The following is a 27,039-nucleotide window of genomic DNA, read 5'->3' as shown; positions in this document are numbered from 1 at the left end:
CCCACATCTCTGCTCTACTGTGTGTATGAGAGCATGCCTCCAAGGAAGTCAAAGGCAGCTGCTACGCCAAAGAAACGCGGGCAAAGCAAGCTCGATACATTCTTTCCAAGCTCCCCAACTCATAGCACTGGCGCGACATTTGGGCAGGGGCCGGCCGAGCCCGCGAGGCCGGCACCCAACGTCCAGCCGAGCAGCCGGCGCTTGTTCGCGCGCAGTTTTCGCTCTCGACGACCACCTCGTCTGGAGAGCTCGTGCCGTCTCGACACTTCAGTCTAGCTTACGCTCTCGCCTAATAGCTTTTGTCCCACCCACCACACCCTAGTTACGCTTGCACATATTTGATGCCATTCACGTTATGCACCAAAATATGTTTGTTGTGATTAACAGCAGCATTACAATGGTAAATGCCCGCTCATAGTCTGACTCAAACCAAATCATGGTGCAAGCGAGCCCGCCCACCCAGCGGCTCGACATGCCCCGTGTCCGTGCCCGGCGTCTAGCCGGGCCCCAGCCCAACCGTCAGAGTCAGACGAGACGCACGCGCGAACAGGACAGCCGCAGACGAGGCTGGACCAACATTCCTCCCCCGTTCGCCCTTCTCGTACGCGAAAGCGAAGGCGAGTAGGAAAAGATAGCTCTGAGGAGGACAACGTGCCGGGGCCTTCGGGGATCGTCGAAGAGGACGAGGGGAGCCAGAGCAGCGACGCCGGTGCGATCCGCTTCGAAGCCCCAGTTGTCGAAATCACTAGCAGCGAGAGCGAGAAGGATGTCGCCCCTCGCCCTTCGAATACACAGAAGGGGAAGAAGCGGGTACGAAGGGCGCATAGTGACGAATCGGCCTCGCCTGTCGTCTCAGACGCGGAAGGAGAGGGAAAGGGAGTGTACGTGCGCAAGGGAAAACGGGCAGCCAAAAAGAAAGCAGTGGCCGTGCTTGATTCAGATGAAGAGGAGGTACAACCTAGGAGGCGCAAACTTATCAAGGGGGAGAGACCATCTTCACCAGTCGTGGAGGATGTCGACCTCTTAGACGAAGTCGAAGAAGAGAGTGCGTCCGCCTGGTTCACCTCTCCATCACCTCTCTAAATTCCTCGTGTTAGGAATCATCGAGTCGCGTCTGCGCACTCGAGACAAGCGGTCTGCTTTCCAGAAGAACTTGGAGAAGTTGAAGCGTAGGCATCATGTCCCGTTTTCCTTAATTGTGGCTAAGAGCCCCATGCAGGCAAGAAGCGCGGGGAAGCCGTCCTCTCGGAATCGTCTGCCTCCGCATCGGAAGAAGAGCCAAACAAAACAGCACCCTTCGCAGGTGCAAAACCTCACGCAGGCTCTGACGATGAAAGCGAAGGCTCCGGAGACGGCGAGGCAGAAGACGACACATTCATCGTGGAGGACGACTTGGCCGCGGCAATTGAGCTGCCCGCCGAGTTCAGCATGAACACCTACCAAGACCTCCTGCACCACTTCAAGATCATCTGCCAGATGTTCGTACACATGGCCGTCCATGACGATGACGAGCGGAGCGAGGTCGCAACGCGTCTGCAGCAAAGTATGAACGTTTTCCTGATGCTATTGGCTACTTAGGACTGATGTTTATACTCCACAAGACGGATACTTCTCTGTACCCTTGCAGATTGCACGAAGAAAGCTGTCAGGGATGCGGGATTCCCTAGTAGCAGGATCCACCTGGCGACCAAACTTCCGCAAAGCACTCGACACGTACCCCGATCTCGATGTACACGGCCTAGAGTTTACTGTGCTTGGGTGTGCCGCCTGTAATCTCGGAGGCCGCAAGTCGACACTGCAGGGGCGGCTCAGCGGAGAACCGTATGACAAGCTGACCTACCAGGTTTGTCTCTTTCGCTACGCGCTACACGCCCAGTTCACACCCGTCCCATAGCCCATCGCAGAGGAGGAGCCGAGTAGCGATGAGGAGGACGAGTCCAAAAGACTTCCGATGCAGTTCGACCTGGGGCGCTTCTGTGCGAAGAGGACGCGTACATACCACCAGTTCACCCATTGGGAGGTAAATCCTCCGTTCTCACATTTTGAATATACGGGCATGCGATTAACAAGCCGCCAGTACCACCTCTTCCACGCTCTCAGGGACGAAGTCGAGGGCCTGAAGGCCAAAGAGGAAGGGCGGAGCTTCGTCCGCGTTGCATACGCCGCGGGCAAGCAGCCACCGCAGGACCTCACGGATGCGGACGCGATCATGGACTGGCTGGACGAGCGGCAGGTTATCAACCTGCAGTGGCACGAGATAAAGACCATGATGGACTCCGCGCGGCATTTGGAGGTCAAGGGGGGCAGAGGCGGGGAATTCGACTCTGATTGAACGCAGGAAGGTGGCATATCTGTTGCAAAGGATTTACACGTAGTGCTCGCAGATAGCTGTATGAATATTGAAGAAGTTTGAGCCGATCAAATCACGTCTCCTAACCATCTACGCTGGGGTCGGTTGGGCCGGGGCTTCTATAAGGTAGATCTGGACCTCCCTGCCATTCGACTGTAAGTCCCGCTTACTCTTCTGTAAAAGAGGCACTCGACGCGTCCTCTGGTACTCTAAACCCCACTCCCCAAAGTACCTCCCCGATTCGAAGCTCCAGCTGTCCGAACCGCGCGGCCAGTTGGCTATGTTCTGCAGGTACTCCTGGAGCTGCGTGTCGACCTCAGGCCCAAAGGAGGGGACGTGCTTAAGTCCCTCGATGAAACGAGCTGCGATGCTGTGATGAAGATCGACGACCCACGCCACGGCGCCGTCGAGGTCTACGCCAAGCTCCCGCATGACGACCGTGAGTAGGTTGTAGTCGTCAGTCTGAGTGGCTTGTTCTCTGTTGTACGACAGGATGTCCTGAAATGATGTCAGATCCGGTATCCAAACGCTGGCGCGGACGCCTTACATTGATCGTGGTGATCATGTCGATAACGCATGTCTGCATCTCCACGACGTATGGGTGGTAGAAGACCTCTTCCGGGATGCTCAAATGAAGCTCGCACGGAAAGAGGGATGGACGACCGGCGTTGTTCTCGCGGCGGATTGTAATGAAGCTGTCGATAGAGCGGACAGTACCGCTGCAACGTTCTTCAGCCTGCACGGCGACCGCTTCGAGATAATTGGCGAATGATTTGTGGAAATGGGAGACCGCTTCCGGGGTGGCAGGTAGGAGGCAGCGCGATGACCATCTACCAATATGAAGTCAGGAGGGTCGTGGGGCGAAGACTTTGCATTGAGCTGCTTACTCTCTCATGATCTCTCCCCAGACAGGCTCACCCACCGGACGAGGCTTTTGCGTGTTGTGCATCGCGTCGAGGAGAATTTCGACCATTTCCTTCACGGCTGGCGCCTGCTTGACGTCCGTATGTTCGTCGATGACGAAGAGTAGGTTCATGAGGTCCGTGCTGGTACGCAAGGTTTCTGCTCCAGAGCCGCATCATCAGCATAATTCTACATAAAACCACGCTCGACGGCACGAACCTCGTGATGCATCGGGGTATACAAGGGCAGCAAGTAGCCCTATGTTGCACTTGTCCAATGCATGCTGCGACTCGGGCGTGAACGGGGCGAACGATTTGAGCCATGCGCTCGATTCGGCGGAGACTTCTTCGTACATAGGGTGGATCCGTCGTGGCCATGGCCAGGCTGCCATGATATCGGGGATGTGGAGATATCTCTGAGCCATGAGCGGAGGAAATGCTTTGAAAGTCGGGCGGTCGTGCGGGTAGTAGACTGCAGGGGTGATGACCCAAGCTATCGATATCCTTGAGCTCCCATGCGGAGGATTTTATACTGGACATGTCGGGGCAAGAGCGGCAATATGTCTACAGCCCAACGTCCAGGACCAGCCGCCGACATTGTGCACCATCGATATGAGACGCCGCCGGAGATTTGGCGTCGACCAGTCCTGCCATTGCGCCGATACTTCGAGGCCGGCGCCGCCGACACGGCGGCAGGTGCGCATCAATCGGCTGATGCTTGGCGTGGATCCTTGACATCTAGGTTGTTATAGGTATTATCAGTGATATTGTGAGCACAAGCGCGGCGGGAACAACAGTACCAGTACTCATCGGCGTCCAAGCGATCTACCATGAGTCTTGACGTTCCCAGAATTGGATCGGAGTCAGAGCAAAGGGTTCGCACGGATGTGTTGCACCGGCGTGCATCGCGGTGAAGCACGATGTCCTACCTATGAGTAAGGCAGAACATTTACCACCTCAGAAAACAGCACCCCACGATATGTCCTGTGGCAGGTCCTACCTCCTTCAGGGTATCCTATGTCCTACAAGTCCAGTCCTTGGCGCCTTCCGGTCCTGTACATTCTCGGTAGAAAAACTGCTAGTGAGCTCAGTATGTCGAGCCGTTGAGTCCCGTTGACGAAGAGTCTTGACGTCCCTGACGCGGGCTGAGTCGAAGTTGTCGAAAAGGCTTCGCACAAATGTTGGCGTGCGGTGTACATGTGGACGTCACTGAGATACTCGAGGTTTTGCCTATCTCAGTCTTGGGGGCACCGTCAGCAGATTTTTCTTGGTTGGGTCGCCTATACTTGCATGACTGCTTCAAGTCAGCAGATATGTCGCTCGACTTTTCGTAGCTCCGATGCAACGGGAGTTTCATCACAGGAAGTCCGTCAGGTTTGGACTTCGGGAGTGCGCATATGCGCTGCCAGGAAGGCCAGGAAGGATATCGATCACTCACAAGTGCTCAGTGTACGGTTTGCGGTGGCGCTAGGAAGAGCAGGAGCGCCTCGTGGCTGAGCGCTGAGACTCGGAAACGCAGGCAGGAGCAGAAGATTCTCAGCCGGACTGTGGCGAAGCGGAACATCGAGGACTCAGTAAATCGACACGGGCGCACCGCCAGAATCATAACGGTTACCACGCTGCTCGTGTGATTGTGTGTAGTATCTACTGGTTTATGTACAATAAGATTCTACAGTAGGTTCGTGGGCGTGCGAGTGTTTGAGGAAGCAGATAAATAAGGTAAGGTATACCGGTTCACCAGACGTAGGAGCGTGTCATGACTGATGCGGAAGTAGTCGCAATCTCGAAGGGTGGATCCTCGCCACCATCGCGTTGTAGGATATGAGCACCTGATGCGCCGTAGGACGCTGCTCGAATCGATGAGAGAGCATGGGCTTGACAAGGGAGTGGAGCTCCGGGACGTCGTAACCTGTGAGCTGCCGGGCTATTAATAGGAGCCCGAAGAGAAGCGGCGTATGACTACTCACTTCCATCGCCCTGAGCAGAAGAACGCCCAGCGCGTATACATCGACCTTGTATGGGTCGCTGCACTCGCCTCGCTCTAGTTCTGGAGGGATCTCCGTGCCTCGAGCGTTAGAGATGCGGGGGGTGGCGACGCCGTCGTATCGTGTGCTGAGTTCGTAATCGATGCAAGCGTAATTGCCCCTGTAGTCCGTGAGAATGTTGCGTAAGGAGACGTCTAGATGTGCGATGTGCTGTGCGTGCATGAAGGCGATGTGCTGCAGAAAGAGGTTAGCTGATCTGCGTGGAGCAAACAAGAGTGGCGTTTCGGGACTCACTTCTATACATTGGCGTAGCGCGCTCAGGCAAAGACCAAGATTGCAGGGGGTATCGGCGACTAGTTGTGCGGACCATTCTTTCATCACGATGAAGGCGAGGTTGTCTCTTGGCACCTCGATGAGATCCAGCACCGCTAAATCTGGCATGAGTAATGTGTTTATTTCGGGCACATGCGGGTACTCACGAATACAGTGGTTCATAGGATGGCTTCTGAGGGTGGGGCTGGAAAGATGCCGGATGACATCGTACTCACGACTATACAGATGTACGGCTTTGATGACGACCTTCACACCCGAGGAACATTGGGTTCCGCGAAACAAACGTTCCGGCTAAAACGGTAAGCATCGTGTATCCGCCACAGTGACTCAATGAAAGCGCACATACCAACCCATCGTCCCTACAGAGCTCATTCTCATCCTTGCCGCGGCACGCTCGGATGTAGCCTGGCAGATCCATCGACACGGTATGGCCCTGGGAACCGAGGCTGGCCCAGTACTCGTGATACCAGGCCTTGACGTCCTTGTAGGTGTCGAGCCGGAACCCTCGGCTCTCGATGACACAGCGATACGCACACCAGTACGGCGTGACGCGCATATTGACAGCATCCTCGTCCAAGGAGGACTGGGAAGAACTAGATGACGAGGAGGTATTAAAGCTGCTCGAGCTTCCAGAAGAGCTCTGCGAGGTGCGACGGCGAGAACGCGGGGGAGACTGTGGTGCCATCATAGAGTAGCGCTCGGAAGGGACAAGCTCGAGTCACTGCGCCCAGCAAGACGCTCTTATGGAGACATGGACTCGGAAGCACAGAGAATTAAGTGCTGTATTTGGAGAGATGGCGGCGATAGCAAGTCACTGGGCGGGGCGAGGAGCGGTGAGAACTCGTGGAGACAGAAACCCGAAAGGAGGGATCGAGCACGGAGGTAGAGATGTCGGAGAAGTCAGCGGAATGACAGGAGGGTAGCGCGACCATCGCTGCCGGCGGGCGCTGTTGCTCATTAAGGTGCAGAGCCCACCAGTGCATCATACGAACGATTTGCCAGATAAGGTGGGGCAGTAGAGTCTCGGGTCCTTGGGCCAGGATCACGCGAAAGACGTGGCTGATGGCCGCGCGCGGCGAATGGAACGTTGTGTTGGGTGTGGCAGACGGTTGTCGTGTTCTCTGCCTTCAGGAGAACAAGTCGGAGGCTAGAGCCAGAAAGAGAGCGAGAACACACACGCACGGCATGCAGGCAGGACGGGAGGGGGGCGCCGACCGAGCCCAGCGAGAGATTTCCGTGCCTTTTCGGGATAAGACGCGCGGACTTGCAGTGTTCGAGCTCGGAGGACGCGGAGAAAGGATGAGCCAGCAAATAAGCACTTGCAGAAACAGGACCGGCGTTCCCAGGGACGGCACAGACCCAGGGCGCGGTGATGAGGGAACGAGGCAGGTCGGAACGGAGGACGAGCAGGGCGAGCAGGTGGCACAGCACCAAACGCTCGTCCACACAGCCGCAACCACTCCCACGTGGGAACCTCGGCAAGCGTCCGCTCTGCCATGTTGAGCACGCTCACGGCCTAATGGAAGAAGGCACAAAATCCAAGAAAACCGTCTTCGTCGGGGGCATCGGCGACGACGTAGACGAGACCGTCATCCTCGAGAACTTCTCCCCCTTCGGTACGCGCTCCTTCTAATATTTTCGGACGTGTTATTTACATCCCGCGCGGACAGGTGACGTTATTGAAGTACAACTTCCGACCGCACCGTCCAATCCCTCGCACCCTAACGGCGAGTCCATGTTGCGCTGGCACCGTGTGAGTATATATAGCTGACGTATCCGCATGGACGCAGATTCAAAACATCGTGGGTTCGCCTTCGTGACGTACTCCTCGCCGGCCGATGCCCAGGATGCCATCGACAACATGGACCTCAACGAACTCAATGGTCGGGTGCTCAGGGTCAACCTCGCCCGGCCTATGAAGGGCCCTCTTCAACCCCAAGGCAACAGAGCTAGTATGTCCAGCTATCCTCCAAGGTTCTGCCGACAACGCTGACGCTTTCCCCGCAGTTTGGGAATCCGAAGAATGGCTCCAGAAGAACGTCAAACCCCTCGGTGAAAGTGGAGGTATGTCGTTCGCCTGTATGACCCGCATGATCGTCTCTTACTGAATCTGTTCAAAGGTCACGCGTTGCGCGCCCAGACGGCCGCTGGAGGTGGCGCACCAGGTGAGGAGGGCGAAGCCGAAGAAGGGCATGAAGACGAGAATGCCATGGAGGAGTAAATGCTGCTTTCTCCGCTTTGTACGACTACTGGCCCGCACTCATCGCCCTCGCTCTGAATGCAGCAAACCCCATGGCGGGCGCCAAGCTTTTCCTCTGCAGCAAATCATAAGTATTGACAGTCCGTTGGTACACTACACTACAAGTACAAGGGTGAAAAGCGTCGTGAGGTATCATCAAGGCTGGTATGAGCCCGAAGGGTTCATCTCCGACTCCTCGAACTGAGCGCGTGCCCGCTTGATGTCCTCCTGCATGAACAAGAGCTCCTCCATACGTGCGAGCTTCTTCGCGTCTGCTGGTCGCGACAGTGCTCTGCGGAGGTCTTCTATCGAGAGGCGCGATTTCTTGCCGCCGGAAGAAGCCGTCTGGCACTAAAGAGCGACCAAGTCAGCATGATCGGCCTGGAAAGGTCACATTTGTTGACTGCTTCGCGCACCACGTCCACTATGTATTCAATGAGGATCTCCTCCATGACGTTCACCGTGTCGTTCGCTGGGTTTCGGTCGTCGCCGAAGCCGTACATGAGATTACGCACTGCGAGGTATGTTCAGCAGCGTACAAGGAGCCTCAGAACGCGCCACACGTACATTCTTTGGTAAACATCCCCCGGTAGCTCGATCCCTTTCGAGCACTCCGGCTGTTGAAAGGGGCAGAGTCCCTGTTGTAAGACGAGAACGTGTACGTGGATGGTGCAGGCTGGCGAGGTGCCACAGGGGGAGCAACAGCGGGGGTAGCGGTCACCGGTGCGGGCGTGCTTGAAGTTGAAGGCTGCGTGGTCGTCGTGCCAGCCGGCTTGGGAGCGGTAGCGGGTATCTGCTGGTGCTGCTGGGGATAGTAATTGTACCCATGGTGGTACGGCCAAGCAGCGCCGTAGCTGGTCACTCCGGTCGCAGGTGCGTATGGCTGGTACCCTGTTGCTGGGTACGCGCCGGGTGTCGGAGGATGGCCGTACGCGCCCGGTGTTTGAGGATGATAGCTCGCATAGGGATACGTCGTTCCAGATGTTTGGTGCGGTGGGTAGTAAGACATCGTAGCCTCTCAGAACACGGTGGAAGAGGAGATTGAGCAGGTCGTCGTGGGCGTTGTGGCTCGAGGACTTACGCTCGGTAAGCGCCGTCATTCACGCGAGATCTCAGATCGAGATCTGCTCAAAACTCCTGCCTCAGTGCCTGAGACGCCGTACTCCGCGTCGGCTTCACTCGCTCTTCCACCTCTCGCCTCACTACACTTCCTCTACGACCGGCGAAAGCGACACGCCTGCGCTTTTCTCACATAAATTGCTTGGCACCTACAACAAGATCCACCAAGATAAACGCGCGCCTCCCTTTCCAATGATCTCCTTTGCATCCTTCCCCTCGACCTTTGAGGCGTCCACAAGCACAAGACATCATCCTGATGTAGAAGATGATATCGGAATGGACCTCGATGAAGACGACTTTGAGGAGAACGTGCAGAGGCTTACGGTGCCTGGAGAGCCCATTACATCCTCCCATGCGTTCATGCGGTACGCGAACACAAGCAATGTTTACAGCCGGCGTGATGCTCATCGACATTTAGAGGGCACGGAACGTTTGTAGACAGCGAGGAGGTCATTGCATCGGTAGCTGGGACTGTTGAACGCGTGAACAAACTCATCACTGTCCGTTCAGTGCGGAGCAGGTACATTATATGCGTTTCGCGTAAGTTGTCTTTTAACATCGTATTCCTTGCAGATACAACCCGGAGGTTGGTGACCTCGTCGTAGGTCGCATTACTGAAGTAAGCGATGTATGGTTCTTTGCGTATGCCCTCTTATGCATCCCAGGTGCAACCGCGGCGATGGAAAGTCGACGCGAACTCACGGCAAGACGCCGTCCTTATGCTCTCGTCAGTTAACCTTCCCGGTGGCGTGCAGGTATGCACATATATGACGGAGCTCGCGAACTGCACTGACGATCCTGTTACTAGCGCCGTAAACTCGAAAGCGACGAGCTGCAAATGCGCACGTTCTTCGAAGAGGGCGACCTGCTCGTGGCTGAGGTGCAAGCGTTCTTCGCGGACGGCGCGATGTCTCTCCACACGCGTTCCTTGAGATACGGGAAGGTATGTCATCGCGTTACACACACGCACGTTATTTTGCTCAGAGTCATCTCTCTAGCTGCGAAATGGGCAACTTGTGGCCGTTCCCCCCATTCTCATCCGGCGACTGAAGTCGCATTTTGTCACGCTGCCCTGCGGCGTGGACCTCATCCTCGGGTTGAATGGGTACATCTGGGTCAGCAAGCACGTAAAAGCAAGCGAGCAGGAAGGCGAGGAGGGCTTCGACGCCGAGGCTGTGTACTCAAATAGGAACGACGTAAGTATAATTCTCCCCCCCACCAGTCCTATTACTGATAATGTAACATGGGGATGATAGACAATTGACGACGCGACCCGCGTCGCTATCTCCCGCGTGAGCAACATCATCAGGGTTCTCACGGCGCACTTCGTCCCGCTGTCGGACACCATACTGCTAGAAGCGTATGAGTGGGTGGTCGAGCAGGAGAGCGATGTCCGCGACGTATTGAGTGACGAGTTGGGAGAAAACCTTGTCGCGAGTCTCGGCGTAGGCATACGACAATGATAACAAAACCATCTTTCGCATGCGTCACACGCCAACCTTTGTGCGAAGCCTTTTCAATAACTTCGAGCCCGCGTCAGGGACTTCCGTCGAAATCTCACGGGTGGCCTGATGCGTACCGTTATGGGCACAGACGTCTAGTTGTACATGAACCAGTAGATACTACATACAATAGCACACGAGCAATGGTTCTCGTCATGAATCTGGTGGTGCGCCAGTGTCCACGGCCCCTTCCTCTAATCGACGCCGCTTGCGCTCCAGGTACCGCTCCTTCGCACTCTTCACCGAGTCCTCGTTGTTCCGCTTGGCTACAGTCCGGCTGAGATTCTCCGCGTCCCGCTTCTGTTTCTCTGCCGCGAGACGCTCCTGCTCTTCCTCCAGTTGTCGCTGGACTTCCCGCGCCCGCCGCTCGTTGATCTCCTTCCTGGTTGCGGCGGTCCCAACCGCTCGATGGACCTGTGCCGGTTCGGCGGACCCCGACCTGGTCTTGGAGGAGTTGTGCAGCCCGAGACGGCGCGTATTAGGTGCAGACAAGTTGAGGCCCGCGGAGAGCAGCTCCCGCTTGTCGACGATCTGGTTGTCGTCGTTGAGCTCGACGTCTTTCCCCTGCTCCCGCGCTACCCGTGCCAATTCGACGTCGGATTTGGGCGTGAAGTCGGCGGGTTTCGTGATCGTGAGATTCTGCGAGGGGCCCTGCGGCCCTATTGTAGGTGCTTCGGTCGCCGCGACCGTCTGCTCGTGCTTTTGCTCGGACTCCTCTAGCAGCTTTCGGTAGAAGTGGGCCATTCCTGTGCCCACTCCTTTCGCCTTCTTCTTCTTTTCCTCCTCTGTGATGCGGGCATGAGTACACCGAACAGTCGGGACATAGGCGTAATAGTAGGCTCACCGTCGCGTATCCGTTCCTCCTCTTCCGCTTTCCGGAGCTCTGCCATCTGGTCCTTGTACGCTTGTGTGACGAAGGCGTCCTTGTCCTTGAACTCGTCGCCCTCCAGTTCGCGCTCGCGCTGGATCATCTTCTCCTCGGCCCTCAAATGGTCAAGCCGGCGCGTCGCCGCCGACGTAAGTAGGCCGCTAATGTACTTGGGCTGCAAACACCTTCAGTATATCAGCGCTCGGACGGACGGCAGGGTATGTGCGCGCGGCACTGCGCACTCACCTTGCGCTCCTTCGAGTCGACCTCCTTTGCCTCCTTCTGCTTCACCTTCGCCTCCTGCATCTTGTCCCACACCTCGTCGTACTGGAACACGGTCGAGTCGACGCGCTTCTCTTGCTCGAGGCGCTTCTTCGCCGCCTTGCTCATCTCGACGCTCTGCGCGATGAACTGCTTATTCGCGGCGACCTTGTTCTTGTCGCTGCCGCCTGCGGTGGGGGCCGCGTCCATCGGCTCATCGTCGTCGAGCGAGGCAAACGCGGCGGGGCGTTTGAGCGCGGGGGCCTCGCCTGCTGGTTTGGCTGGGGCTTTGCCCTTGAGTGAGAAGGAGACCTTCATGACGTGACCGGAGAACAGAGAGTTGTGGCTGAGAGCAAGCGCTCGGAGTAGCAGCGTGAATATAGCAGGCGCCCTGCTTGGTCGTGAACCTTCTTCTCTTGAACTCGCGATTTGCACTATGGCTCAAAGCAACTTCGACCGGAGGCGTATCAACGGTCCTGATGAGAGTTATCAGCCTATATTCGAGGCGGACGACGAGCAAGAGACGAGGTGGAAGGCTGGCACCCCTCGGAAAGGGCGTGCGGCGCGGGACATTCGGCCAATATGTGTGCACTCTTCTTCACAACTCTGCGCATGGGCTTACGGGTCTGGGAAGATCTGAAAGCTGGCCTGATAAATCAGGCGAATGGATCCGCATATATTGAGACAGAGAGGACGAAGATTGCGTGCGCAGTGTATGTATATGCATGCGCTCTTCGTTTTGTCTCGAAGATGAATGAACCAGGCTTCCTATAGGTACGGGCCTCGACAGTCCAAAACCACGGTATATAACGAGAAGGGCCGGCTGAACGTGGAAGTCAAGTTTGCGCCTTTCTCGTGCACAAAACGAAGAGTTCCGATCCGGGTACGTCAGGTCGGGCGGATTGAATCTACCGTCGATGATGCTCATATGCGGCATAGGATGCGGAGGACCGTTCGGTCGCGGTACAGATACAACAAGCCTTGGCCTCTGCGGTTAGACTAGAACTCCTTCCGAAGTCGACACTTGATATCTTTGTCACCGTCATCGAGAACGACGGTATAGAGGGATGTATCGCTGCTGGGTCTGTGGCGGCCAGTGTGGCGCTAGCAGATGCAGGCATAGAGATGCTCGGTCTCGTAGCATCTTGCTCTGCTGTGAGTTCAACATTGCTCTCTACGTTATCGTAGATTTAATTTTCCCCAGGCTGTTGTGGGCAAGGAGATTTGGATGGACCCCACAGAAGAGGAGAGCAAACTGGCCTCCGGAAGCGTAGTGCTTGCTGGTTTGCCTGCTCTCGGCACAATTACAAGCGTATGGCAGTCTGGCTCAATGGCGCCCGATGAGGCGATCAAAGTGAGCTCGGTTTGGCAATGTCGCGAATATTTCTAACGGTCACCCAGTGCATGGAGGCGTGCCAGGAATCTTGCGCAGACATACACACAGTGATGGCTCAGTCGTTGCTCGAAAAAGCCCAGAATACATGACGTTCGGTCTGTTTACCGCACTCCCTGCAACTATCTGCTTGAGCTGTCACTACGCGAAGATGAAGTGAGCCGTGCAACTCAAGATCACGGTTTCAGTTTGAAGCGGTGGATCCGATGCCTGTTAGTTTCGAATAAGCTTCACCGACTTCCTCGCGAGCTTGTGCTACGGGACACATCCAGACACTCGTCCACAGGGAGCAGCTATCCATGCAAAGTATGATGTCCTGCTGCGAGCGGCCATCGTAGTGCACCCCGGATGATCATGGCATGTCAGTAATCCATGCGCATGTATGCTACTCGTTTACGAGATGCACGCCGCAAGTGTTTCAACACGTTTGGGATGTTTCCCAGTACGGGTGCAAGGCATTCAATATATGTATTTTGGGCATGTGTTATGACCAGAATCAACCAAGTATGTAGTCACTACATCATGCATAGTACTAAATAGTAAGTACAACAGACAGTGACACCGTTCTCGGCATGTATTGCGAAGCGCCCGTGCGGTACGGTGTATCCGACGCGTCCGGCACCTTGGCCTCTTACACCCACGTACTACCCTGGTGCAAACGACCTCCAACCATTCACGAGCTGAGACGACCATTCTGAATAACACGGCGGTCGCATTTGTACCAGCCATCTCAACCCTAACAAGTACTCCACGAGCCTCTAGCCGTTTCGACGGATTCTTATGACATCCTCTACTCCGAACGCGACACTACTAGACAACCTCAGGTCACCTCGGAGCGCTATCTCTCCAATATACTCTCCATCAATACGCTCGAGCCGCATCTCGGAGGACTCGGATGACTCTCTGCGGGACTTGGAACTCTCCGACGGACCACTGCTAGCAGAAACCACTCGGCCGCTACGGCCACGGTCATACTCTGTCTCCGGATTTGACTTCCAGCATGACCTGCTACCACTCAGCTCGAGCTTGAGCGAACCAGACCAGATTCATTCGGAGTCACACGAGAAGCGGCTGGGCTTGGTCAATGGTGCGTCTTCAGTCTTGTGATGCGTAACAGAGTGTGAACCACGGTGGGGTCAGGCATTGCCCTAATTGTTGGGCTGCAAATCGGCTCAGGCATCTTGTGCGTTTGCTTACGCATCGTCCACCGACGCGTTTGAATTGACGGTGTCCATAGCTCCTCACCCGGCGTGGTGATAGCAAATACCCAGAGCGTCGGAGCAAGTCTACTGGTCTGGTTCGCGGCAGGCGTACTGGGTTGGACCGGCGCGAGCAGTTTCGCAGAACTAGGATCCTCTATACCCGTAAACGGAGGAGCGCAAGCGTACCTTCAATATGCCTACGGGCCTCTCGTATCATATCTCTTTGCCTGGACAGCAATATCCGCCCTCAAACCAGGTCGGTTCCTCTCTCTCCCCGTCTCGCGAGGCATGTAACTAATACAGTGATGCAGGGGGAAATGCCGTCATCAGCTTAATTTTCGCCGAGTATCTTAATAGGCTCTTCTGGCATAGTACCCGTGCTGAGGTCTCGCCGGATGATATCCCGGTCTGGGCGACGAAGCTCACCGCCGTCGCCGCCGTCGTGGTAGTTTCGGTCATCTGCGTCGCGACGCCCACACTAGGCACGCGCGCCGCTGTAGTATTTACGACTGTCAAGGTAAGCTAGTAAGACCCCGGCTGCCGTAGTGGACAAGCTGCTCACGACTTGTAGATAATTGCATTGGTGGGCAGACACTGGTTGCAAGTTAAGTGGCATTGAAACCAATTATCAACAGGTTTCCATCACGGTTCTGGGGCTAGTACAACTAGCGAGAGGACGTGCTTCCACGTCGTTCACGGAGCCTCTTTTCGAGCACTCGAGTACAAGTCCCTCAGCTTACGCGTTGGCGCTCTACTCTGGTCTTTGGGCGTTTGACGGCTGGGACCAGGCCAACTACGTGGGTGGAGAGATGAAGAACCCGGAGAAGAACATCCCTCGCGCCATTCACTCTAGTATGGTTGTGGTCATGGTACGTCTGACCGGACGGAATTGAGACCGAAGAGTTGCTCAAATGTCAGGACAGATTCTGTTCATCCTGGCGAATGTAGCATACTTCACCGTACTAGACAAGGTGAATGCTCTCGTCCCACTCCGCCTCGTCCGAAACCTTATGCCAGTCACAGAACACTGTTGGCCTGAGCAACACTGTCGCCATAGACTTCGGACGCGCGCTATTCGGGCCAATAGGCGGCGTCATCTTCGCTGCAATGGTGGCCTTCTCCTGCTTTGGCGCGTTGAACGGTACGTGTCGCGGGATGGCTGTCAATTCAACTCGCTCATCGCCTCTTCGTAGGGTCCTTCTTCACGTCCTCGCGATTAATCTATGTCGCCGGGAAAGAGGGCTACCTCCCTGCGCTTTTCGGCCGCCACAACACCTTCCTCAAGACCCCCCTCAACGCCATGTGCCTGAACGCAGCGCTCACGACGATGTTCATCCTCATCGGTGGCGGGTTCCGATCGTTGATCAATTTCGCCGTAGTCGCGTCGTGGGCATTCTATTTCCTAACGGTGTGTCAACAATCCTAGCGCGGTGTAGCGCAAAAGCTGAGCTGCGGAGTTGCAGGTTCTAGGACTGGTGATCCTGCGCGTCAAGGAGCCAACACTGCATAGGCCATACCGGACGTGGATCATTACGCCGCTGGTTTTTTGCGCAGTAAGTGGGACCGTTCATCCGCCCCCGCCACCGCCTCCCCCGGACTACTGCGCGAGCCTTCGCTAATATTAACTCTATCGTGCCTTCCGCAGGTGTGCATTTTCCTACTGTGCATGCCCATAATCGCTGCGCCTCTGGAAGCCATCGCCGTACTAGGTTCGTCGTCACTGGTGCGCATTCTGGAACAGGCGCTGATCGTTTTCGCAGGCTTCGTGCTCGCCGGGGTACCGCTGTATTACATCACGCATCGGAACGAAGGACGGGCGCAATGTGAGTGGTCTCGCTGAATGGTTGCGCAGCGGATTTACCGACGTTCTGCCTTTCTGTACAGCTTTCTTCTCGGGCGTGGCATCGCGGATAAGGGGAAGACCCACGCCTGGCGCGGGGTGGCAGGCGGTGGCGACGGAAGGGGACGAGAACGTCGAGATGGAGGAGTCGCGGACGCCCGCGCGATGACGGGCGTGTTAAACATACACGATGGGTCGTTCAGAGTATAGACGCATTCCCGCACAGGTGCTGCGAGGTAACTGTGGCTGATATTTCTGGATGCGGATGGTTTCGGCCGTACCTCTATCCCTATGATTGGTAAGATCTGACATAGAGCTGTGAGGCCCAAACACTTCCGGAACATAAGTTGCGTTACAGAGCCTACTGCTAGGCCCTAACCAAGTAGTACCGCAGCCATGCTGACTGATGAGGCTCATCGACACCGAGCTATTCGTCGGCTTAGCTACCGTCGGCATTCTCCGCGCGATATCTTGGATGTGTGAGCTTGTTGCGCCATTGATCACGATGGCGCCGTCGCCGCTGAGATAAATACGAGCTCGGCGACATACGCACCTCTCTACATCTGCTGTATCTCTACGTCCTTCTGCCTCCGCACCCCCCTCTCCCTTCGATCCGTAAGTGTGCAGCTGGCAAGGCGTGGAGGCGTGTCTTAACGATCGATCGCCGCAGCCCGCCTCTTGAACCGATATACACCATGGTGGGTCCGCTTGCTTCTAAGGAACAGGAGAGCACGACTGACGGTGGAAGTGCTTACGCGCAGTCCGAGCACACTTACAAGTTCAACGTGAAGGTGATGACGAGTCATCATAATCAGCCGAGGGGGGATGACTGAGCGGGGGGAATTATAGATGACCTGCACCGGATGCTCAGGCGCGATTGATCGCGTGCTGAAGAAGACTGACGGTGCGTATCTTTATCGAGCCTCGGGCGGTTCAGGATGGGAGGTGACCGGCGAACGGGGGAGGACAGGTGTCGCGGAGTACGACATTAGCCTGGAGAAGCAGGAGGTGCTCGTCAAGGGCACGATTCCGTACGACGACCTTCACGCGAAGATCGCAAAGACCGGCAAGCAGGTGGGTGTTCTTGGATAAGGCGGCGCGGCTCGCCGAGGCTCACGCAGACTCACTTAGATCCTCTCTGGAGAGACGGTGGTATGATCGTGTGCGGTTGCTATGCGTCTTGCTCGACGATGGGGATGTACGAAACTCAGGATGTCCCGCGGTTCTTGATGTGTAGGATTCAGATTGGAAAGATAGGCTCCCGTGTTCGAAAGCGTTGAGTACGTTGGCAGCCGGTCGAAGCGAGTGCAGTGATATGCGGTGAGGCGGCCGCCGGTGAGCCAGGCAAGCGAGGCGTAGTGGAGCAGCCGAGGCTGATTTGGGAGGGTACCCGACGGCCGGGTCAGGGTCTGTGCGAGCCGGAGCGCGCACGCTGCTGGATCGGGATCTCGGAAGAAAGAGCATGACGATGCCGAGGAACGGACGACGGGCTGCCCACTCGAGACCCGTCGCGCCCAGCGGATTTGTCCTCTTCTTCCCTCTCTCTCTCCTCCCACTCGCGTCCTCTCTCCCCGCGACCGCGAGCTGCGCACGATGACACCACTCTGCACCGCTCACGATCCCCAGTAATATTTACACCTCCCCCGCAGCAGCCCGCGCAGGCGCCCCAATTTGACGACTGTACTGTTCCCCCGCCACAGCTCCCCCGCCTCTCGATCGCCAAAAGAAATCGGGCCAAGAGGCCTGTTCCTGGAACAACCCGTCTCCATCTAGATTCTCTGCGGCTCGGTCCTCAACGCGTTTAAACATACAGAACTCGTCCAGGTCCGTAACCACTCTCTTGCGCCCCCTTCCGCCCACACTCTCTCATTACTCGGTCCCTGCAGGGCTCCCTCTTCGCATGGCTGCTGCGACCGCGACCGCTTCATCACGGCCTGCTTACCCCGCCTCGCCCGCCTACACTAATGACCTCGAGTTCGTGACAGCCTACCTCACTGTCCATGTCCTGAGCGATGCTAGTCGCATATACTCCTACATCTTCTGGGTCGCCCTCGTCGCCGTCCTACTCGGCTTCTCCATTCTGCACCACCTCCACCTTCGAGGCACCTACTTTGGCGCTCTCTGGAGCAAGTGGGCTATTCGTCGCCGGACATGGAGGAAGAAACATAGCTTAGCCGTTGCGAGAGCGAATGGTCAACCGCACAGGCAGCCCTTCTCTCTCCCGGCGAACGCACAAATCTTCACGCTCGGCGTCATAGTCGTTGCGACGTTGCTTGTCACTTTCCTTGGCCCCGACTACCTCGCGCCGGGTTCTACGCTATGGACGCTGCAGGACTACCCCTCCGCTACCACCTCGCTCGCTAAGCGGTATGAAATGTCCGACTACTACAAGTACATGCCACAGTACACCATTCCGAAGGCCTGGTGGACCACCGGGAATCGCACCGGACTCATCGCATTCACTCTCTTCCCCCTGTGCATCCTCTTCGCCCTCAAGTCGCCTCCATTCGCCATCTTCTCCCTCCCTTTCCTCGTCCAGCTCTACTGCGACAAGCTGCTCTGGCTTCACAAATGGACGGCGCGTCTCATCTTCCTGTTGACTCTTCTCCATGTCGCCTTCTGGAGTGTGCAGCTGTGCATAGAGCGTCGGGCAAGCACGGGCAAGATGGCATACACGTACGCCTGGGGCTACGAGAAGTTCCTGTTTGCCTGGACAGTGCGTTGCCAGGCGGTTCTTCCATTCGCAATGTCTAAAAATGCTCATCTATTTTTGTTAGGCGTTTGGCTGCATGTGCCTGCTCTTTGCGCTGTCTATATCTCCTCTCAGGCGGGCCCACTATGAGGCCTTCTACTTCCTCCATGTCCTGCTCGTTCCCCTTACGCTCATCATGTCGGCGCTCCACCATCCGCCGGTCTGGTGGTGGTGCTGGGCAGCCTTGGGACTCTGGTTTGGCGAGCGTACCTGGCGCTTCACTTGGTGGTTGTACACGAACGGGTACCTGGGCAGCGCCGCGCCTTCCCCGTCCAACAAGCTGCGCAAGACGTCTTCACGCGTCCGAGGTAACGATCAGAAGGTCGAGGCACCGTACCCTCCCAAGCTTGGCAAGACTTCGCTGCCCAGAAATCCGGCGTCCGGGTCGACCGTGGGGCTCACGCATTATCCCCCGTCCTCGTCGCTGGAACTCACTCCTGGAATGGGTCTATCGCTGCCGACAGACTACATCCCCCCTCCTGGCTTCGCGCACGCCGAGCTCCTCCCTGGGCACACCGTGCGTCTGCGCATCGTCACCCCCGGCTACCTATCTTGGACTCCCGGACAACACTTCCTGATATCCGCCCCCTCCATCTCTCGATTCACCACCCATCCGTTCACGGCGGCGTCAATCTGTGATGAGCAGAACGCGCAGGCCGACGGCAGGGTGCTCGTCTTCCTTATCCGTGCGAAAAACGGATGGACGAAGGATCTCTGGGACACGGTTGCAATCATGACCGGACGCAATCAGCAGTTCCGGAGGGACGAGGGCCTTCCACGCTGCGAGATGCCCAGGCGCGGCGTGCTGCTGCGCGCCTGTGTGGACGGGCCGTATGGGTCGTCTGCGCGGGCTCACTGGAACGAGTATTCCAGCGTTCTTATCGTCGCGGGAGGGTCGGGCGTGAGTTATGCGCTCTCGGTTCTGCAGTACATCTGTCTGTGCTTGGCCGGAAGGGACGGGCGGTTCCTTGGAGGCAAGAAGGGCGGGTTTGGGCAACCCGGATTCAAGACTACTCGGGTGCGGTTTGTATGGCTAGTTCGAGAATTCGGTAAGTGCACTGTCTGTTCGAGGTTCTCGCATAAGGCTAATGTATGCGAATCAGGACACGTTCAGTGGTGCGCGTCCGTGCTGCGACGATGCATGGATATCGTGCCGACGTCCGAGCTCCAAATCGACATTTTCGTGACGAACGTGAAGCCCGTCCCCCCACCCAAGCGAGCTCCAGCGCCCACCCGAATATCCTTCGTTCCGCCGCCGAAACCGACGGAGAAGAACGTGGAGCTGGAGCCTCCCCACCCCGTCTTCGTCCAGGAAGCAAGCCCCCGTTCGTCCATCTCATCGGAAGACAGCGGAGAAGACACCGACGTCGACCTGAGCTACTACACTGGCGGTTACGAGGAGGAAGGCGAGCTCGGCCACGAAGAGCACATCCTTGACTTGACGAACTTCGAGGGCGACAATGACACTGCGCTACCTGGGGAGGCCCAGTTCAACCTCTCGGTCAAGCAGGAGGGGAGGGCGCGTCGGCGGAATACACGCAGGATGACGATGGCGGTCATGGCGAAGCACGAGCTGATCTACAAGGCCACAGAGCTCCAGTTCGACAGCCCCGGACAGTCCTCCTCACAGCTCGTGCGCGCGTCCCTACCCCCTATCAACACAGACGCGAGCAGTAACTCACGGCGGCCGAACCTCGACATCAACGTTACCGACGCCCCTCCCAGCCCTCGCGGGCCCCTCACACCGATAACAGCGACACCTCTGACAGCCACACCAAATAGCGCGCATCCACTCATCGACCCGTTCCGCGACACGGGACTGTCCTCGCCACGACACTCGCGCAACCTCTCCGCTCTCGGCTACGGCGCCGGCGCGAGCACCCCGGCGTCGCGGCGGGTGTCGCAGGCGCTCTCAGAGCAGTCTGTCGACACGCCGATCACACCCGCGTCGCGCTTCGGGTCGCGGTCACGACTCAGCGTTTGGACGGACACGGACAGCTTCGCGGCGCTCGTGCCCAGTGGCGACGTAGAGGCCGTGCGCGAGCAGCTGCGTCTGGACCTCGATGACACGGAGGTCGACGACGTCGGTATCGTCGCCGAGCGCGCGCGCCCGGGCAAGCCGAAGCTCGACCGCATCCTGGCAGACGAGGTCGAGCGCGCAAAGGGCGCGGTAGCCGTCGCGTGTGAGTATATTCGTTGCGTTATGTGTGCTGCTGCGGGCGATTTGTTGACGCGTGTTTTAGGTTGCGGCCCCACGTCGCTGGACGCGATGATTCGCAAGGTTATTGCGGCGCAGATCAACCCGGGGCGCATTAGGCGCGGCGATATGCGCGGCTCGATCACGCTCTTCTCGGAGGAGTTCTCGTACTGAGCCCTGGGACCCGCGCACTCGGACGCTCTCTCTTCCCGCTCTCTCGTTTATGGCCCGCCAGCGCGGGTCGGTCGCTCATTCACTGGACAGTCGGACTCTTCCCTGCGTCGCACTCGGACCATTGGTTTATAGACAGGTAGTTAATCATTCGAGAGGTGGCTGCATACATACAACACTGTATCTCTACACACATTCAGTTGTGCATCGGTAATAACACAGGCTTTGGCTAGACTCCCGGCAAGGCGTGTCAGGGTTTCGCTATTCGTCGTTACCTACATCTCGGGGCCGCCTATCCACCAGGCGCGCGGCTAGGAGTACTTGCACAAGATGAGCGGGCGCGGGCGTCTATCCCTGCTCAATTCTGGAGCAGGTTCTACTGAACGCCCGCCGCAAAACTGCTCGTACTCAGGCTTTCCCGATTCCACCTCTTTCCGGCTCGGCCTCTGTGCCACCACCTTAAACACTCGCGAACCCTTGCCATTCACCAGCAGCTGCGAACTATGAGCGCGCCGGCGAGTTTCACGGTGCCTGAGGGCTTCACGCTGCACAAGGAGAACACGTCCGCGATCCTGCTCCCGGCCGCGGGCAACGACACGTTCCTGAACCCGGTGCAGGAGTTCAACCGCGACCTGAGCGTTGCGTGCATCCGCACGTGGGGCGCGACCGCGACCGCGGAGAAGGAGCGCAAGTGGGCGGAGCGCCGCGCGAGGCAGGCGGCGGGTGGGGGCGGCGGCGGGCACAAAGCGAAGAAGCTGAAGAGTGAGTCGTGCGGTTGACTGGGGCGGGTGCGCTCATGGATGCGAGTAGGGGTGTGGTGTAGCTGAGGGGGACGCGCAGGCTGGTGCACCACAGGAGGCGGCTGTCCCGGAAGAGGACGCCTCGAAAGCTGTCGCGAAACCACAGGCTCAGGCAGAGGTGAGAGGTTGCAGCATCGGAGAGAGTACAACCCCCTAATGGTTAACGTTCTCTCAGTTCAAACCCCAGCAGTTCATCATTCTCGAAGCCCTCTCCGCGACCGGTCTACGCTCGATCCGTTATGCGCACGAGATCCCTCTCGTAAAGTCCGTACGCTCATGTTCAAGAGTACACCATATTTACACCTTCTGATTCACTAACAGACATGTCATCGCAAACGACTTATCACCTGCTGCCGTGGAAGCTATGCGCCGGAACATCGAACTCAATGACTTGCACGAAAAGGAGGAGCCTGCACAAGAGGGCAGTGGCGATAAGCCCAAGGTCCGGCCAGCCAAGGTTCGCGTGAACGAAGGTGATGCATGGTAAGTCGAAAGCACGACGCGGTAGGCGGGATACTGACCGAGAATCACAGCGCTTTAATGTACAACCACCGGAGTGAACGCAACCGTGTGGACGTCGTCGACCTGGATCCATATGGCACCGCAGCACCGTTCATCGATGGCGCTGTGCAGTGCGTAAATGACGGAGGTTTGTCTCTCGCACAGGGCATGTACAAAGCAGGTTTAACAGTGCTATGTAGGCTTGCTTTGCGTAACATGTACAGACATGTCAGTTCTCGCGACCATTAATTATCCCGAAAAATGGTGGGTGCATCTGCGTCTCATATAATCCGCAAGAATGCTCACTTTCACAGCTTCTCAAACTACGGAGGTGCACCCGTCAAGGCTGAGTACTGTCATGAAGCGGTACGTGCAGCGTTCTTGTTCAGGACTAATGTCCTCACATATCTTCGCAGGCACTGCGTCTCGTTCTCCATACGCTGTCTACCTCCGCGGCACGATACGGTCGCTATATACAACCGCTCCTGTCATTATCGATCGACTTCTACGTGCGTCTTTTCGTGCGCGTATATACCTCCCCCATCGAGGTAAAGAAAGCGTTCAGGTATGCCCAGCGCCGCTTAAACGTCGTCGATTCACACCACAACTGACATCGTAGCAAGACCGCGATATACCATGTTTGCAGCGGCTGCCAGTCTTTCTATGAGCAGCCCCTGGGTCGCGTGACCGAACAGGTCAGCGCAAAGGGTAACGCATCATTGCACTTCAAGGTGCAATCAGGCCCGCCTGTGTCTGAGCGGTGTCCGGAGTGCAACTCTGCCCTCCATGTGAGTGAGCCTCATGTCCTATCCAGTTCCGATAGTCTTAACAATCCTCACTAGGTGGCGGGACCGATGTGGTCGGGACCCATTCATAACAAGGAGTTCATCACCAGCGTTCTCAGCCACGTGGAAGAGAATGAGGACAAGTACGGTACCTCCGCAAGGATGAAGGGTATGCTTACGGTTGCGAAGGAGGTCCGTCGCACTATGCGGTAACGAGGGTTTAGAGACTGACCTCGAGTATAGGAGTTGGAGACTCCCTTTTACTTCACGCCTTCGAAAATCGCAAGCCATTTCCACTGCATATGCCCGAGCTTGGATGATACCGCGTATGTGCCTTGCAATGGAGACCATGCTCGGAGAACTGATTTATCCGCTTTTTTTGTGCAGTTCGGCGTTGCTCAACGCCGGCCACAAGATATCGCGCTCGCACGCCTGTGCAGGGTCACTCAAAACCACCGCTACGTACACAGACATTCACGACATCTTCCGCTCGTGGGTCAAAACGCATCCGGTCAGGATGGACAAGGTGGCCGAGAACTCGCCAACTCGTGTACTGCTCGGCAAAGAGGCGAGGTGCGTTACTCTGCACTTTTGGGTAAATGTTTTTGTGCTCACCCTTCGCAGGACGGAGGCCAACTTCAAGCGGCATCCAGAGTCGGTGACTGCGTCGTCAAAGGTGAAACTCGTCCGCTACCAGCAAAACCCGGCGCCGAACTGGGGCCCAGGGGCCAAGCCCGCGGCGAAGCGCAAGCGGGAGCAGGAGGGCGACGAGTGAACAACATGATGACATTCCAGAGCTCGACCGTATTACAAAGCATGACTCCGAGAAGAAGTACAGAAACACACCCGACCTGCGTGACTAGATATGCTGCTAGATATAAAATAGGGAGCCGGGCCCATGCGCGTGAGAGGGCGTAACAACAAAACACGGGCGAGCGGGCGGAGATCAGCCGAACGGCGACGGCTGGTTCGCGACCCATGGGTGCTTGAAGAGCTCAGCGGCCGACGGCCGCAGCTCGTGGTCGAGCTCGAACGTCTTCTCGAGGAAGTCGACCGCTTCCGCAGAGATGTCCGGGGGTATCGTGGGCTTCGCCTTCGCCGATCCGACCTGCACATCACGTCAGCCACCGTGTACGAACTACCAACTTGCGCGCGAGGATCTACATACCTTGAAAATGGCCTGCATCTGCGAGAGGGTCGGCCACGGGTGCTCGCCCGTGAGCATCTCGACGACGAGGCAGCCGACGCTCCAGATATCGGCCTTGAAGGTGTACGCCTTCTGCTGCACGACCTCGGGCGCCATCCAGAACACCGAGCCTTGCAGGGAAGGCCTGTGTGCGCGGTGACCAGGGAGCAGATCTAACGCCGCAACGTCAGGAGCGGTTCGTGACAGCTTGGAATCTCGGTCACTTACTGTCCTCGACCTTCTTGGAAATGCCGAAGTCGGAGATCTTGATGCCGCCCTTGTTGTCAACGAGCATGTTTGCGCCCTTGATGTCGCGGTGGATGATGTCACGCGAGTGCAGATAGTTGAGCCCGAGCAGAATCTGCCGGACCCAGTTGCGTACAAGGGGCTCTTCGAACGCGCCGTAATTCCTGAGCAATGAGGTAACCGAACCGCCCGGAACGTACTCCAGGAAGATGTTGAGGTGGTCGTCATCGATACAAGAAGCTACAAGCGCAATTAGCGGCGGAACATATTTGGGAGTGGGAATACCTACAATGGTACTGGACGATGTTCTCGTGTTGTAGGTCCCGAAGAAGCTCGATCTCGCGCTCGAGCGCGCTGAGCATGGACTTCTTCCGTTCCTCGTTCGGAGCCGAACCCGTGGGCAGCTCGACTTGTTTGACAGCCATGAGTAGACCGGTGGCGGCGTCCATGCCAAGGTAGACCTTTCCAAAGGAACCAGCGCCGATGAGTGCGCCCTTGATCCACTTAATTGTACGTTCGCCTGGAAGGACGCTGTCAGTCTCGCATTGTGGCGATCCCGTCTATAAAGCCGCTTACTGTTTGTGGACGTTATAGCCTTGCCCGGTTCGTCCTCATCCGTGGCCGTCTCCTCGCCCTCCTCGTCTTCTTCCTCTTCTTCCTCGCTGAGTTCCTCCTCGTCCTCCTCGTCTTCAGGCGCCCGTATGCTCTCGCGGTCCGCGTTATCAGGCATGTCCACCTTCGTCCACTCATCCGAGTCCCCAGACTTCGCGGCCTCCTGTCTGCTCTCGACTTCTGCGGTAATCTCGTCGACTGTCATCAAGCTGGCGGTATCCGACCGGTCACGCTTGCTGCGCAGCTCAGTGATATAGCTCATCCGCTTCGACGCAGTGGAGAGGCGTCTTGACGAGCGGATGGAGCCCTGGCTGTCAGATAGGTTGAGTGATTCTGACAGCGACTCCGAGGGGAAGGCCACTGGTGGCAGCAGGTGCGGGCTCGTGACATCTGGTACGTTGATGTCGACAGAGTTTCCGTCGTCCGTGGACAGCGACAATCGTGGCGGCTCCTCGATCTTCGGTGCCTCGGCGTCGTCGTAGTCCTGGGACGAGTACGGCGACGGCGCGCGCTCGACCGCGGTCATAGACGACGAAGACATCGACGCGCGCGGGGAGGCTGTGCGCTGCGAGCCGAGCGTGCTCACACTGAAGCGCGACTGCGACGGCATGCTGAACGAGATAATGCTGTCCCGACGCCCGGGCACGCCGCTCTGGCGCATCATGCTCTGGCGGCGCGTGCGCTCCAGCACCTTCTTCTCCGTGAACGGGAAGTACGCGGCGAGGTGTGTTGTGATCAACTCGCTCGGCGGGCGCTGCCCGAAGAAATTGCGCAGCTTGTTCGGGCCCTTCTGGCTGTTCGTTGGACTCCCCGACGCCTGCGCTTCGGGCTCTGCGACGTCCGTCTTCGGTGGTGGGATAGGCACGCCGAGCCCGCTGAGGATGCTGACGGAGCTCGCGCGCTTCATCGCCTTCGTGTAGACCGGAGGCTCTGCCGCCAACGCCCTGTCGAGCGGATCTTCGTCCTCGTCCGATACGGTAAGTGAGGGAGAGCCGTATCCGCGTCTCGCCCGTAGTGTCTTGCGCAACGTGAAGCCGTGTACGCGCGCTGGATCGTCTGGGGATTTGTGGCACAACTCCACGATCTCTGCCTCGCTAAGCGGACTCCCTGCAAACTATTGTCAGACTGTGTTGCACATATAGGCATTACTACAGCACACGTACTTTGCGCCTCAGGCATCCCCCACTCCGAGAACGCGCCCCAACCGTCGACGCTGAGCCCCCCATCGTCGGACTCGACGGACTCCGAGCTCTCCGGCCCGAGCTTTCCGAATTTCTTGAGCGCCTTCGTCAAGACCTCGACGCCACCGGAGCAATCGGCGACGTTTAATGTCGTGGTCTTGCCTTCCTCGGGCAGCGTGAACTTAATCAGCTTCCGACGCAGGTCGTCAAGTGAGGGATTGCTGCGCGAGGACGGCGTGCCTGGTCGGAAGTCGTTAAGGTTCCTGTACGCATCCCTGCGCCCTGACGAGAACGACTCTGCGATAGGGGAGAGCCCATGCGCCTGTTGCAACTGCGAGGTCGCGTAAGGGTGCGCGCCGTTGCCTGTGCGTGGTCGTGGCAGCGGCTTGTTCGAGGTCTCCGAGGTGGGCGTAGAGCCGGAATACGAACCAGTTCTCGAGTGTTCGGAGGCTGTACGACTTGCGCCGCGGACCGGCGGCTGTGACGGGGGAAACGGCACTGGCAGAGGCGAAGTCGACCGGCTCGGCGCCCGATTGCCCTGCCTGGGGTCTGAAGGGAGGCCGTACCCCTGCCAACTCGGGGCCCTGCGTCTGGGAACCTGGGGTGAGCAGTCC

At 57.4% G+C, this 27,039-nt stretch overlaps 12 protein-coding genes across 12 annotated transcripts; 8 read left to right on the top strand and 4 right to left on the bottom strand.

The window, feature by feature from the left end:
- Positions 1 to 436: 436 nt before the first annotated feature.
- TRAVEDRAFT_45238 (uncharacterized protein) lies at positions 437 to 2,332 on the top strand (the record flags this gene model as incomplete). The annotated part of the gene is made up of 7 exons (XM_008038035.1): positions 437 to 485; positions 551 to 1,045; positions 1,098 to 1,169; positions 1,220 to 1,543; positions 1,602 to 1,843; positions 1,895 to 2,020; positions 2,078 to 2,332. 7 exons carry the CDS (start codon positions 437 to 439, stop codon positions 2,330 to 2,332), a joined length of 1,563 nt encoding a protein of 520 aa, XP_008036226.1.
- Positions 2,333 to 2,440: 108 nt separating this feature from the next.
- Positions 2,441 to 3,677, bottom strand: TRAVEDRAFT_119121 (terpenoid synthase; the record flags this gene model as incomplete). Its single annotated transcript, XM_008038317.1, has 4 exons — positions 2,441 to 2,848; positions 2,898 to 3,180; positions 3,238 to 3,415; positions 3,473 to 3,677. 4 exons carry the CDS (start codon positions 3,675 to 3,677, stop codon positions 2,441 to 2,443), a joined length of 1,074 nt encoding a protein of 357 aa, XP_008036508.1.
- A 1,329-nt stretch (positions 3,678 to 5,006) lies between these two features.
- On the bottom strand, positions 5,007 to 6,255 carry TRAVEDRAFT_119655 (uncharacterized protein; the record flags this gene model as incomplete). Its single annotated transcript, XM_008038316.1, has 5 exons — positions 5,007 to 5,168; positions 5,220 to 5,471; positions 5,532 to 5,665; positions 5,717 to 5,861; positions 5,917 to 6,255. The coding sequence occupies 5 exons, from the start codon at positions 6,253 to 6,255 to the stop codon at positions 5,007 to 5,009; spliced, it is 1,032 nt and encodes a 343-aa protein (XP_008036507.1).
- Positions 6,256 to 7,049: 794 nt separating this feature from the next.
- Positions 7,050 to 8,481, top strand: TRAVEDRAFT_63713 (RNA-binding domain-containing protein). The gene is made up of 7 exons (XM_008038315.1): positions 7,050 to 7,186; positions 7,241 to 7,297; positions 7,361 to 7,522; positions 7,578 to 7,634; positions 7,691 to 8,160; positions 8,226 to 8,323; positions 8,377 to 8,481. The coding sequence occupies exons 1-5, from the start codon at positions 7,090 to 7,092 to the stop codon at positions 7,789 to 7,791; spliced, it is 474 nt and encodes a 157-aa protein (XP_008036506.1). The 5' UTR covers positions 7,050 to 7,089; the 3' UTR covers positions 7,792 to 8,160; positions 8,226 to 8,323; positions 8,377 to 8,481.
- Positions 8,482 to 9,125: 644 nt separating this feature from the next.
- TRAVEDRAFT_27724 (exosome complex exonuclease rrp4) lies at positions 9,126 to 10,425 on the top strand. Its single transcript, XM_008037858.1, has 7 exons — positions 9,126 to 9,293; positions 9,347 to 9,448; positions 9,502 to 9,547; positions 9,594 to 9,683; positions 9,737 to 9,871; positions 9,927 to 10,124; positions 10,185 to 10,425. Exons 1-7 carry the CDS (start codon positions 9,205 to 9,207, stop codon positions 10,389 to 10,391), a joined length of 867 nt encoding a protein of 288 aa, XP_008036049.1. The 5' UTR covers positions 9,126 to 9,204; the 3' UTR covers positions 10,392 to 10,425.
- Positions 10,426 to 10,583: 158 nt separating this feature from the next.
- Positions 10,584 to 11,688, bottom strand: TRAVEDRAFT_119601 (uncharacterized protein; the record flags this gene model as incomplete). Its single annotated transcript, XM_008038314.1, has 3 exons — positions 10,584 to 11,215; positions 11,275 to 11,473; positions 11,545 to 11,688. The coding sequence occupies 3 exons, from the start codon at positions 11,686 to 11,688 to the stop codon at positions 10,584 to 10,586; spliced, it is 975 nt and encodes a 324-aa protein (XP_008036505.1).
- A 307-nt stretch (positions 11,689 to 11,995) lies between these two features.
- TRAVEDRAFT_164344 (mRNA transport regulator 3) lies at positions 11,996 to 13,051 on the top strand (the record flags this gene model as incomplete). The annotated part of the gene is made up of 6 exons (XM_008038313.1): positions 11,996 to 12,143; positions 12,194 to 12,272; positions 12,334 to 12,442; positions 12,499 to 12,714; positions 12,764 to 12,913; positions 12,961 to 13,051. 6 exons carry the CDS (start codon positions 11,996 to 11,998, stop codon positions 13,042 to 13,044), a joined length of 786 nt encoding a protein of 261 aa, XP_008036504.1. The 3' UTR covers positions 13,045 to 13,051.
- Positions 13,052 to 13,732: 681 nt separating this feature from the next.
- On the top strand, positions 13,733 to 16,163 carry TRAVEDRAFT_119728 (amino acid transporter; the record flags this gene model as incomplete). The annotated part of the gene is made up of 13 exons (XM_008038312.1): positions 13,733 to 14,039; positions 14,093 to 14,135; positions 14,190 to 14,410; positions 14,466 to 14,671; positions 14,726 to 14,737; positions 14,790 to 15,023; positions 15,078 to 15,125; positions 15,178 to 15,295; positions 15,348 to 15,562; positions 15,618 to 15,707; positions 15,800 to 15,863; positions 15,915 to 15,977; positions 16,039 to 16,163. The coding sequence occupies 13 exons, from the start codon at positions 13,733 to 13,735 to the stop codon at positions 16,161 to 16,163; spliced, it is 1,746 nt and encodes a 581-aa protein (XP_008036503.1).
- A 408-nt stretch (positions 16,164 to 16,571) lies between these two features.
- On the top strand, positions 16,572 to 17,270 carry TRAVEDRAFT_164339 (copper chaperone taha). Its single transcript, XM_008038311.1, has 6 exons — positions 16,572 to 16,609; positions 16,666 to 16,692; positions 16,756 to 16,785; positions 16,844 to 16,898; positions 16,965 to 17,068; positions 17,126 to 17,270. The coding sequence occupies exons 2-6, from the start codon at positions 16,690 to 16,692 to the stop codon at positions 17,150 to 17,152; spliced, it is 219 nt and encodes a 72-aa protein (XP_008036502.1). The 5' UTR covers positions 16,572 to 16,609; positions 16,666 to 16,689; the 3' UTR covers positions 17,153 to 17,270.
- Positions 17,271 to 17,894: 624 nt separating this feature from the next.
- Positions 17,895 to 21,117, top strand: TRAVEDRAFT_45229 (uncharacterized protein; the record flags this gene model as incomplete). Its single annotated transcript, XM_008038034.1, has 4 exons — positions 17,895 to 18,710; positions 18,772 to 19,795; positions 19,850 to 20,929; positions 20,990 to 21,117. The coding sequence occupies 4 exons, from the start codon at positions 17,895 to 17,897 to the stop codon at positions 21,115 to 21,117; spliced, it is 3,048 nt and encodes a 1,015-aa protein (XP_008036225.1).
- A 500-nt stretch (positions 21,118 to 21,617) lies between these two features.
- On the top strand, positions 21,618 to 23,975 carry TRAVEDRAFT_120006 (N2,N2-dimethylguanosine tRNA methyltransferase; the record flags this gene model as incomplete). Its single annotated transcript, XM_008038310.1, has 13 exons — positions 21,618 to 21,876; positions 21,938 to 22,032; positions 22,090 to 22,178; positions 22,236 to 22,397; positions 22,448 to 22,563; positions 22,616 to 22,679; positions 22,730 to 22,781; positions 22,832 to 22,980; positions 23,035 to 23,203; positions 23,258 to 23,392; positions 23,444 to 23,526; positions 23,588 to 23,773; positions 23,825 to 23,975. The coding sequence occupies 13 exons, from the start codon at positions 21,618 to 21,620 to the stop codon at positions 23,973 to 23,975; spliced, it is 1,710 nt and encodes a 569-aa protein (XP_008036501.1).
- A 171-nt stretch (positions 23,976 to 24,146) lies between these two features.
- On the bottom strand, positions 24,147 to 25,362 carry TRAVEDRAFT_18801 (kinase; the record flags this gene model as incomplete). The annotated part of the gene is made up of 5 exons (XM_008037793.1): positions 24,147 to 24,308; positions 24,369 to 24,559; positions 24,615 to 24,872; positions 24,922 to 25,152; positions 25,209 to 25,362. 5 exons carry the CDS (start codon positions 25,360 to 25,362, stop codon positions 24,147 to 24,149), a joined length of 996 nt encoding a protein of 331 aa, XP_008035984.1.
- Positions 25,363 to 27,039: the final 1,677 nt, after the last annotated feature.

Source organism: Trametes versicolor (genome assembly GCF_000271585.1).
Source record: "Trametes versicolor FP-101664 SS1 unplaced genomic scaffold TRAVEscaffold_4, whole genome shotgun sequence".
Classification (NCBI taxonomy): domain Eukaryota; kingdom Fungi; phylum Basidiomycota; class Agaricomycetes; order Polyporales; family Polyporaceae; genus Trametes; species Trametes versicolor.
The sequence above is the reverse complement of the archived record's forward strand: the minus strand, read 5'-3'. Positions and strand labels throughout refer to the sequence as shown.